The sequence below is a fragment of the Lynx rufus genome, unplaced genomic scaffold (assembly GCF_022079265.1).
Source record: "Lynx rufus isolate CCGP_SWC_20201006 ecotype Redwood Valley unplaced genomic scaffold, mLynRuf1.p SCAF_1, whole genome shotgun sequence".
Taxonomy (NCBI): domain Eukaryota; kingdom Metazoa; phylum Chordata; class Mammalia; order Carnivora; family Felidae; genus Lynx; species Lynx rufus.
Window position 1 is genome coordinate 209,948,861 of NW_025814823.1, and position 12,444 is coordinate 209,961,304.

A 12,444-nucleotide genomic window follows, 5' to 3' on the forward strand; every position below is an offset into this window, starting at 1 on the left:
TACACATACAAATGTGTATATGGATATTTCCATAAGAAACCAATGCATCCTTTTAACATTTCCCTTTCATTAGTTAAAATGTTCTTCATATCTTTGTGTGCCAGAGTATGCTAATATTTTACAATTATCAAGAACCTATATAATACATACATACTTATATTCAGCACTCACACTAAAGTCTGTAATTTTGGAGTTGTCTATTCCAAATGTGTGATCCACCTCCTGGTTTTCCCTTGAATTAGTGTATGAAATAATCTCAACCTAGTATTTCATTATCTAGCTTTGAGAAATCAGAAGTTGGTGGTTTTGATTGATGACTACATTAACAGTTTGTAAGTTGAAAAGTTTATAAAAGACATTTGATTCCATGTATGATAGAAAAGAAGAATACACACAGGAACTAATAATTGACTGCAAATGTTAAAAATTTGCTATTATTTATAGGGGACAAAACCAGGTATTTGTTAACAGTCTCTTCTACACTTTTTATAATTTCTCAAAAAAAGTATAAATTTATACTATTAATAAAAAACTATTTAGAAGCCAGGACATACATCCCAAGGCAATATAACCTTACAAAGACATTATCAGCTAATTTCAACTGAGAACTAGTAACATAATCCCAGAACTTTCTCTACCAGCACTGTATTTACTTTATAGTAAAATTTTCACACTATACATACTTCACCAATTAAAACAAAATTCTCTTTGGCTTAGTGCTATGTAAGAACACGGCCCAATTAAAAAAAAATATTCCTAATTTCATAACTAGATACACTCAGTTGTATAATAATCTAATCCAAAGAGTCATGTGACAGGGATCCTTTTATCTCCCAAATGATGAATTTCAGGGTCCTGTTTTAGTTTGTATTTCAAAAACTATAAAAAGAAAAAATTAATTTGCTTAAATTACAGGCATTCCCTGTAGATAAATAACCAATTTTCTTACCTTGCTGCATCTGTGGATGTGTTGTATAACTTGAAGGATGGGAATATGGCATGTATCCTGCAGGGCTTTGTGGGGCATATGGACTAGGCACTGGGCTATTTTGTTGTGGCATAAATCTGTTCCCAGAGCTTGTCTGTGGTGGCACAAACCGGCTGAAACCCAAAACCCAAACAAACAAATCAGGAAATGAAATAAATATGCTATTCCTTAAAATTTCATGGTCATAAAATTCTCACAACTCTGATTTGTATAAAACAATACCTATGCAAACAGAAAATTTTGAAAAGTAGATAATATAAAAATTATCCCCAATTGATAATCTAACAGTTAAACTAAACAGGGAATTAATTTATTTCACTTGCATGAAAGTATCCCTCTACTTAAGATAAAGTCATGCTCCCTAAATTCTACTCTACAAATTTTCTTATCTCAAGCACATTTTATTTATTTATTTATTTATTTATTTATTTATTTATTTATTTATTTAATTTATTTGAGAGAGAGAGAGAGAGAGAGAGAGAGAGAGAGAGAGAGAGAACGTGAGCAAGGGAGAGGGGCAGAGTGATAGAATCTTAAGCAGGTTCCACCCTCAGCACCGAGCCAAATGCAGATCCACTACCCGAGGATCATGACCTGGGCTGAAATCAAGATCAGATGCTTAACTAAGGCACCCAGGTGCCTCTCAAACACATTATTTTAACACATTCTTTTGTCTGTATGAAATTAAATTACCAAGATGGTAGCTACTTCAATTAGTATATTAAAGCATTTCTGCATATAACATTTTAAGACAAATGTTTGTGTGAGTTACTATTTAAGGCTAAGCATTTCAACTTTTTAACTACATATAATTCACCTTTACCTAACTGTATGTATACAGCATAAATTCACAAGCATGCTCATCACAGAAAATAGTACTTAATAAAATGATGCATATATTACCTGGAGGGGCTATGTGAGATAGTGGTTTGTTGATAATTGGAAGATGCAGGACTACTGTGCATGGAATTCTGAGAAAGTTTATACTGAGGCATCATCATTCCTACACAACACATAAGAATGGAAAATGTGTTTTTTCTTTTAATGGTAAAGTATCTTTAAATGATTTAAAGCAATTGCTCTATCACAAACATTCAAAAGTTCTTTCTGTTCTTTCCTTTTTTTGACTCACAGGTTCATTTTGAAGAGCAAAACACAGAAACTAAATTTCAAGCACAACCAATTTTACTAAAACATCCTTTTACCATATAACTAATGCAAGACCAGAGATAGAGATTTTTTTTTTTTAATTCTACTTGCTTACTTAATGTCCTATCATTTAGCCTTAAAATTGAAAGAACCTTTAGAAGTCACCTTTTCTAACCCCTGACCAAATACTACACAATAACTTCTACAATAGGTCCTTTGGTGGTTTTTCCATTATATGGGACATACTTTATTACATACATCCCCAGTCTTCAGGAGCTTCATTTCATTCTGTTTCACTGAGATTCAGACCTCAGTTTTAAAAAGTACTACTTTATTGAGGGGCCCAAAGTTTGAGTTGCTGCCATTTCCATCAGAATGTTTTGATGCAAAACAGAACGCTCCTATTCTTTCTTCTCTGATAATTCTTTGCCACAGTAAGGATTAAATGAATATTTGACTAAAGAATGAAAATGTGAGGAGGACAGCTTTCAGATTCTCATATTTCTTTTCAAGCTAGACATTGTTCCTTCAATTATTACACAAGGGGCATTTTTTTTACATAGGAGATGCAAAAAAATCCAGTTATTTAGGCATTGTAAAATCAAAGATAAAAATCTATGATTACACCTGAACTTTCTTATGATATGTATAGCCAATCTTTTTGGAAGCTTTACACATCATATCACATTCCCAAATTCCAGTTCCTGCTATTGATATGAAAAGTTCCTTTTACCAGAAACATTCAAACAGAAGCTACATGTTCATTTGCCTGGAATATTTCAGAAGGGATTCTAGCTCTAGGACAGTAGTTGAATAAAATGAGGGCTCAAAATCGCCTGGAAAACTACCACTAATAGTGTGTTTTCTTTTATATATAGTCTAAATTAACTTCTGAGCTTTCTCTTCCAACTCAAATTCAGTAGTAAGTCATATGTTCCATAGCTTAATAATTTAAGTACTATAATTACTGTTGATGATTTTTTTTTTTTTTTTTTTTTTTGAGCGGGAGAGCAATCCTCTATGAGATGATAGTTAAAAAATGTTTCCCCTGAATTAACAGGCTGGAACAAGCTGGGATTACTAGTTTGAAAGCAATGGTTTTATTAAAAAAGAAAAAAAAAGGGGGGGGGGCAAATAAAATTCCTAATAGTCCTTCCTGATTATCTCAAAGCTCCAAACAACTATGAATAAAGTGATTTGCATATTATTAAATTTTCTCCATATGTGTGACTCACATTTACATTTAGCAATCAAGAATCACTTTTCTAAATTATAAAGCCAAATATCACCAGGGAAACGCTTAGAAAAAAAAATCACAACACACAACGTGTCAATTCACTTTTTAATGCTAGTTTGTTTTCACAAAGTAAGATATGGAGAAATTAACGTTTTGGGCTAAAATATAAGTGTATGTAGTATAAAATACAAAATGTGTGATTTAAACATGAATACTCTAAAAAGTTTATTAGAGTAATTTACTACCCAAATTAAGTATTTAAAAATATGTTACAAAATGTAGTATAAATAGCTTTGGAAGACTTCCTTTATTCAATTTTATATCCACTCACATTATCTTATACTTGATGCTCCTTTCCTGTAAGTTTTTCTTCTAATCAATGATCTCTCCATATTTTCTTTCATTCAACATTCTTCCAGAGCATTTGTAATTCTAGATTTACTTTCAGCATTCCTATCTGTCTCCTCCTACTGCAATCTAGCTTCTTGGTTCTAGTGAAGATACAGTGTCGCCCTGCAGACTTGCCTTCAATTTGCTGAAGGGGAGTTTGGGCAGAGGCATGTCCATGGGCTCACTTTGGGGAATGGATAGTAACTATGCAATTGCTTAAAAAACACAATTCACACACAAATACATAAAATTAACAAATACTATTTAAAAAACAAGACAAAACTAGGAAAGGGAATGGAGGGCTTCATGGAGGTACTGTCAATAAATCTGCCAATATTCTTGAATACAATTCATCAGTTAATTAAGTTGGACCTTCCTGAGCTGTCTAAACTATTCCTTTCTAACTATTTTAATCTTGAGAGCCAAATAAATACTTGGGCTTGCCAGATTCAGTACAATGCTCCTGGGTACACCTTGATTACATAAAAATTGTATCTATATTGAATATCATATCTTTATGCTTTTTATAATATTTATTATAAATAAATTTTTCCTTAATAATAATACTTATAAACCTACTTTTCTGTTGCTAAGGCAGCAAAAGAGTGAAACCAATTGCTACAGAACTATGAATATAATCACTATCAGTACTAACACTAAAACCTGTTATAATTATTTATGTAAGTACTGCATGTTGAAAAGCTCTGCACATATTTTTATTATTTGATTAATGAAAAGACTCCTTTTATATCAATTCCATGATTTTCTGATATAAGAAAAGACTTTTAAAGCTCTCTGAGTAAATGAATGCATTCTGAAATATATAACAAAATACACTTCAGCTTTGTCTAATTTCCAAGGAATTTAGTTACATATTAAACTTCAAGAATATTAACATTCATTTGGTCTCCTTCTTATTCTTGGCTTGATTCAAAGTATCAACATAGCATTCATAGATGATAGGCTACCTTATTAAAGGAGACACTTGAATTTACAAATGAAACAATCTCTGATAGAAGACCCACAAAAAAATATAATATGAAATTCAATTAAAAACCTTACCACTCTGTACATATCTGTTCTGCATACTTTTCTCCCTGAAAACATTAGGACTCCTTGCCAGGACAGCCTGCAACAAGACTGGTATGTCGCCTTCTGGATCATCACTGCCAAGGTTATCTTTCAACTCTCTGGGATTAAAAAAACAAATATCAAAAATGAAAATAGTGATTAAGAATTCCCTATTCTACATTAGTTAGATAGCAATTTACTAGTGAAATTCATAAAGGACTGAGGTAGAAAATCAAGAACTTATGGCATATAAAAAAAATTCACAAAAGATGTTCAACAATTTCATGGATTTTTGAAGACACTATTCCTGGAAGAAACAGAATTATCAAAAATGACAGGGAGAAGTTCTTCTAAAGACAACTTTTTTTCCCATTTTAAACAGGGAAAAAAAAAAAAGGCCAAAACATTTTATGGAACTATTAGTTTACTTAAGAATGTTCAGGGGCGCCTGGGTGGCTCAGTCGGTTAAGTGGCCGACTTCGGCTCAGGTCATGATCTCACGGTCTGTGAGTTCGAGCCCCGCGTCGGGCTCTGTGCTGACAGCTCAGAGCCTGGAGCCTGCTTCAGATTCTGTGTCTCCCTCTCTCTCTGACCCTCCCCCGTTCATGCTCTGTCTCTCTCTGTCTCAAAAATAAATAAACATTAAAAAAATTAAAAAAAAAAAAAAAAAGAATGTTCACATAAGGGGCGCCTGGGTGGCTCAGTCAGTTGAGCATCTGACTTTGGCTCAGGTCATGATCTCCCGGTTCTTGATTTCGAGCCCCGCGTCGGGCTCTGTGCTGAAAGTTTGGACCATGGGGCCTGTTTCGGATTTTACATCTCCCTCTTTCTCTGGCCACCTCCTCATTTGTGCTCTGTCTCTCACTCCCTCAAAAATAAATAAACGTTATGGGAATGCAAGCTGGTGCAGCCACTCTGGAAAAGAGTATGGAGGTTCTTCAAAAAACTAAAAATAGAACTACCCTATGACCCAACAATTGCACTACTAGGCATTTATCCACAGGATAGAGGTGTGCTGTTTCGAAGGGACACATGCACCCCCATGTTTATAGCAGCACTATCGACAACAGCCAAAGTATGGAAAGAGCCCAAATGTCCCTCAATGGATGAATGGATAAAGAAGATGTGGGGTGTGTGTGTGTGTGTCTGCAATCAAAAAGAATGAAATCTGCCATTTGCAACTACATGGATGGAACTGGAGGGTATTATGCTAAGTGAAATTAGTCAGAGAAAGACAAAAATTATATGACTTCACTCATATGAGGACTTTAAGAGACAAAACAGATGAACATAAGGAAGGGAAACAAAATAATATAAAAACAGGGATGGGGACAAAACAGAAGAGACTCATAAACATGGAGAACAAACTGAGGGTTATGGGAGGGATTGTGGGAGGGGGATGGGCTAAATGGGTAAGGAGCACTAAGGAATCTACTCCTGAAATCACCGTTGCACTATATGCCAACTAATTTGGATGTAAATTTAAAAAAATAAAAAATAAAACAAGTTAAAAAAATAAAATAAATAAACGTTAAAAAAAACTTAAAAAAAAAAAAAGAATGTTCACATTAGTGAACTCTTGAGTGGCTCAGTCGGTTAAGCATTTTGTTCTTGGTTTCAGCTCCAATGACTTGGAATGCTCTTCTCTCTCTGCCCTTAATCTGCACACATGTTCCTGCTCTAGCTCTCTCTCTTAAAATAAATAAGGAAACTGAAAAAAATGTTCACATTAGTTTCAAAGTAGAAAACAGAGACTACTCTATTCAAAATAATGGAAGGTTACAGAGATGATAATTATGCACAGAAGTTGGTAGTTGGGCTTGGAATATATTTTCTCTCTTACATTTGAATATGAGTGAGTCTGCCTTTTTGAGAATGTCCTCTGAATGAAATACTGTTGCCACTTGGTTAAGACAAGACCTAGAGATTATGTAATTTTTCCATCTAATATTCTTTTCTCAAAGTCATCAGTGAGCAAAAAAACACCAAGCAAGTGGTTATGGATAGTTGCAATTTTCAATAAACTTGAAAGTAAGTACCAAATTAAATTTACAACTATGGAACAGAAATGATAAATATAGGCAGTGTTTTTAATTTTATATTCTACATGTCTCTGTTCTGCTCATCATTAAATCTAATAAGAAAGATTTATAAACATGGTGTCCAATGATAAATTTCAATGAATTTCTGGAGGTAATCTTAAGGCAGCTCTCCATAAAATAAATCATAACTGTATATGTGCTATTTACCTTATCTTTTTAAATATTTGGTGATAACTGTTGATTAAGTATGTATAGATATAACAAGTGACAAAATATTTAGTCACTGTTGAATTTCTGGAGTGACAAAATATTAGTATTAGACTTCCTTCTGATTTTACCAACTATTTCTCAGTTTCCCCATCAGAAAATTCACATGTATATTACCTTAACATTCATCAGCTTTAAAAATGGCTTCAATGTACTGTATCTAATGACAGAGACCACTCCATTGTATAGTGCTTTATCCTCATTCCTATAAATAATGAATCTTTAAATTAAAAAGCAAAAATTAAAGATGGAAAGGATACATGAGTACTGCTGTATAGTGAGATGTGAAGGAATAAGAGAAATGTAACTTTTTAAAAAAGATTTTATTTAAAAAAAAATGTTTGTTTCTGAGAGAGAAAGCAGGGGAGGGGCAGAAAGCGGGGGGAAAGTGGATCTGAAGTGGGGTCTGTGCTGACAGCAGAGAGCCCCAGGCAGGGCTCAAACTTACAAACCACGAGATTAGGACCTGAGCTGAAGTTGGACACTTAACCAACTGAACCACCCAGGTGCCCCTTACAGATTTTATTTAAGTAATTTCCATACCCAATGTGGGGCTCAAATTTATAATCCCAAGATCAAGAGTCACATGCTCTACAGACTCAGCCAGGCTGATGCCCCAAGAGATTTAACTTTTTATAAATTTTTGTATTAAGATGTTATAATTATAAGTATGTACAAGTTTTATAGTAAAAAATTTTAAAGTATACTCATATGCAAAGATTTTATAAACAAGCTATATAATTTAAGTTTATATTATTTAAAAAAGTGTATTGTGTGAAAACATACACTTATGATGGTATGATAAATTCTGGGAAAAATTACTCTCAGTTTTGTAGTAGCTATGCATGGAGTCAGTCCTTGAGTTTTAGTTAACTTCCCAGGGAAAGCATGTGAGCCTATTCCAAATAAAGCTACCAGTATAGTCCCTAGTGCTTGGGAATTCTAACCACTTTAGCAATATCAAGGGGGAGATAGCTTCTTGAGCAACTTTAGACCTCCTGGCATCTTGATGAACCAAGATTATTCCAAAAGAGTTGAAAAGACCTTCACTGAACTACAGGGTCTATTTAAATCTTATCATAAGGCTCCCCTGGATATTCATGTATTTTAAAATTAAACTATGTATATAAATTTTCTGAAATAAAGAGTAAAACCAGGAATACTGACTCTCTTAGTAAGACCAAAACTTTTCACTTTTAAATTATACTTACATGTGATCTGTTGATACCTGGTTGAGGCTATGGACAAGCTGTGAAACCAAATTATCATCCCTACAGGCCAAAAGGCAGTTCACCTCTTCTGCTATTCGTGCATTAAAGAGAAGGCTCTTTGTAGTTGTAGCAGGTAAGGGGGATGGAAGAGGCAGCTGGTTCAGGACTATTTGGAATAAAATCAGATTATTAGAAACTGAGTGTAAGAAGTCTCTTTACAGTATCTGCTTACAAATATTCTGGGATTAAAAACAAGTTGTAAGTATCAATGTGACAAATTATTAAAAGGCATTCTGCCTCTCCCCCCAAAAACCCCAATCAAGTCTACAAAACCCCAAAACATCACTTGGGCAATAACAGATTTTATTACTAAGAATAAAACTCAACTCCTTTATACGCATGATTTTTCAGATCTTAAAATTTTTATTCACTTAATAAATGAATAAAGTAGCCAAAACAAGTAGCGTTAAAAAGTAACTTCTAAGAATTGAGAATACATTAATTAATCGCATTTATTTTTGCTTCTAAGATTTATCAGAATCACTAGTAATCTCACATAAATAAACCAAGTAGTAATACCCAACTCTTCAAGTAACAGGTTTTTAAAACGCTTGAGTATATATAAAAAATAAATAGCTCACTTTGGCAAAAGAACATTCATAGAATAAGGATTCTGGAAGAAGCCAAATATCTAAGGAATTATGCTATCAATTTTAAATTTCTAAATAAATAGTTCTCTCTTCATTCTAGTGTAACAGCAAAAAATTGATATGTTTTCACAGTAGTTTAAATTCAGTTATTTACAGTTTCTTCACATAATGGAAATTTGTTTATTTGTTTAAAGTAAAAGTTAAGAAAGTTAACTAAAGTATCTTTGTTTTGGGCTTATTTTCTAATCACTTATATAATGTAATTATCAGGCTCACAGCCCCAATGGCTAAAAACAGGTTTTGTTTTTTTTATTAGTAAAATCACAGGAAACAAATTATTACTTAATAAATAGAATTTACTGGGCAAGCTTTTAAAATATAAGGTACATTTGAGAGAATAGGGAGGACAAACAAAAATAAATCCCTGGTGGTATATCTGACTTGGCACTCCTATGTATTATATTGTTTATGTCTTACAACAAAGTGAAAACAAAACCTAAAGAGTTTGACAAGTTTTCTTACCTGAGTTATCCTAACCCCACCAGCTACTTTCTTATCTCAGACTTCATAAACTAGCCATGTTACTTTCCTAACCTCAAAGCTATCAGCCTTTAACTATTTTTCTCCCAATAAAACCAGTGGAAATCAACAACAGAAAAACAGTATTAAAGGACTGCTGAACACAGATAAAAACGCTTAAGAAACTCTTCAATACAGAGAACAAACTGAGGGTTGGTGAAGGGGAGGTAGGTGGGGGATTGGTTAAATGGGTGATGGGCATTAAGGAGGGCACTTTTCAGGATAAGCACTGGGTGTTGTACATAAGATATGAATCAATGGGTTCTACTCCTGAAGGCAAGACCACACTGTATGTTAACTAACTTTAATTTAAATAAACAAGGACAACACTGATGGGGAAATAAGTGTGGAAACCTTAACAGTTATTTAAACTACCCCTCAACTAGAAATGAGCTGGGGCCAACCACAAAAACCAAACACTTCTTGAAGTTATTTTCTCATAGCTCCTTTATTTTAAAGCCCCAAAGCCTGCATAATGCAACGTCCTCACCTTCTACCCTTCTCTCTCCTACCTCTTTTTCCCTTTATTTATTCAAGTAGGATGACACGTGGACTGACATTGTAGGTAGCTTTTTGCACCATTACCCAGGGACTAAGAATTAGAGTTAGAGCTAGCTACCACAAGAATGAGTCCCTAAAAACTGTGTTACACTAAGTAAATCTCAAAAGAATGATGAAATTCTTTGAACTTAAATGTTCAGAATAAAATGGGCTAATATCTATGACAAACTCCAAAAGATTACTGAAAATGACATCCAAAATGAACATCACTAAGAAATTAGATTAAGTCAGGCTATCAATCTTTCTTCTCTGAAGGGCAGTTTCCATTACCATTTCTAGAAATGCTTTTTTAAAGTCTATATTTGTTCCTATATGCGAATCCATGCTTCTTCAGTTTTGATTTTTTTTTAATGCTTTGTCTCATCTTCTTTTGTCCTTACTTTTGTATTGATTCCTTTATCGTGTTAAGACATTTAAATAAAGGCCACCATTTCTTAATTGGTCATTAGGATGAAACAGAAATTAAGGTCTTATCTACTAGCTGACCACTCTAATTTTGTTACTTTCACATGCATGCCAATAAACCAAAGGAAATAATGATATTTGTCATTAAAATTTTTAAATCTCAAATAATTTATTTATGACAACTGCAAATAACTTTTTCTACAGTCTCTTAAAAAATCATTGTTAACACAGAAGAGAACACAGATTAGATAAATTGACCAAACTTACGGTCTGTGAGACTAGCAATCCCCGCGAGAGTAGTGATGGGGACATGGGGCATATCCCCATTCATCCTGAAGTTCTGGAATGGTGTTGCCTATAAAAGTACTTAGTTCAGGTGCCAGCTGTCATTACTTCCCATTTCCCAAACACTGCAACAGAAAACAGACAATTATTTGTAAAAATATGTCAAATATAATACTATTAGGGAAATGCCTATAAAAAATAAGACTTTCTGCTTTCCTTGTTTGTCAACCTATACAACAATAATACCTATCATTCATTTATACTTACCATACATCAGGCACTGCAAAGTGCTTTGCATATATTAACTAATTTAGTTCTCACAACAACAATGTAAGGTAGGTACTATTATTTTCTATACTTTACTGATGAGGAAATTTATTTACAGGGAGTTTAAAGTAACTTGTGGAGGAAAGATTAGAACCCAAGCAATCTGGCTCAAGAGTCTGTGTAACCAGCAGACTGTATTACTAACCTGGGATACTCAATTTTGACAAGTACTGTAATTCTTTTCTATATCATAAGCACATTAAAATCTAGCTGGTAACTTGCCCTTCTAATTAGGTTTCTCACTACTCTTCTACATAAACCATCCTCTTCAAACAAGCTGATCAGATTATCTTGAATTCACCTTGTGTTTTTGCATTTTTATTTATTTCCTTCTATATCTCTCTACCTAGGTAGCCCATCTGTGCTTTAATCCAAATCCTGTAATTCCTCAAGATCTAGGACAAGTTCCCACTACCTCATGAAACCTCAGACAAATTCAGCTAAAAGCTTTACCTTAATCTGACTTTCACTTATAACACTTATAGCCTAACATACTTTTGTAAATAATTATACATTCCTTTGTAATATTTTTTGGAAACTTGCCTTGTTTCATCCTTACAGAATTACTTTATGTTAATGTACTTACCTTGCTTTCCCAATTATCACTACATGCTTCTTAATACCAACCAATCACTAATTAACGCACAACCCATAAAGGACAGAGAAATACGTTAACATTTTAACATTCCTCTACAATGACTTTGTTGACTCAGTTTTTATGATGCAATTCTGTGTCTGTGTGTACAGACATTCTGTTAAATTCCTGACATGTTTTCTAATTCTGTTCAGTGTCCCCCAATTTTTCTCATTTTATCTTGTGGCTCTTGGAATCTTCATCTTTAATAGAGTACTTGTGTAAGAACCTTTTTCTGAAGTACATAATACATTTTAATAATATGCATATTAGTCAAAGATATGCCTTTATTAAATAACTTCATAAACTCTTCAGTAAATAGAAGTCTACTCCATATCAACTAAGACACAGTGCTAAAATAGAAACTTGAATTGTAATTTTCACTTTAAATGTTTCTTTTTTTGAAACGTTGTATTTGGTTGTCACTGTTAAGAGAACCTCTAAGTTTTTTGAGTTGTAAACTTCAAAACAGTGAAATGATATAACACTAATAACTCCTCTCTCTCTCTCTCTCTCTCTCATGTATCTTAATGTATCTTTCCAAGTGTTTTTTTTAAAAGTAGAAGTATACAGGCAGTTAAAATTACAAATTTTCTTTTCCACAAACACAATTATAGATATATGTTGACAGAAATTCATAAAACATAT

General features: G+C 33.3%; 1 protein-coding gene across 5 annotated transcripts in view; it reads right to left on the minus strand.

Annotated features, from left to right (window-relative positions):
* The window catches only part of NIPBL (NIPBL cohesin loading factor), a 202,114-nt gene that overhangs the window by 103,700 nt on the left and 85,970 nt on the right, over positions 1-12,444 (minus strand). For all 5 annotated transcript variants that reach the window (XM_047093423.1, XM_047093397.1, XM_047093407.1 and 2 more), the window contains exons 2-6: positions 10,818-10,960; positions 8,356-8,521; positions 4,827-4,954; positions 1,892-1,991; positions 950-1,101 (exon numbers count right to left, since the gene is read on the minus strand). In XM_047093423.1, the coding sequence (XP_046949379.1) occupies positions 950-1,101; positions 1,892-1,991; positions 4,827-4,954; positions 8,356-8,521; positions 10,818-10,881 (610 nt within the window). In that variant the 5' untranslated portion in view covers positions 10,882-10,960. The remainder of the gene's footprint in view (positions 1-949; positions 1,102-1,891; positions 1,992-4,826; positions 4,955-8,355; positions 8,522-10,817; positions 10,961-12,444) is intronic.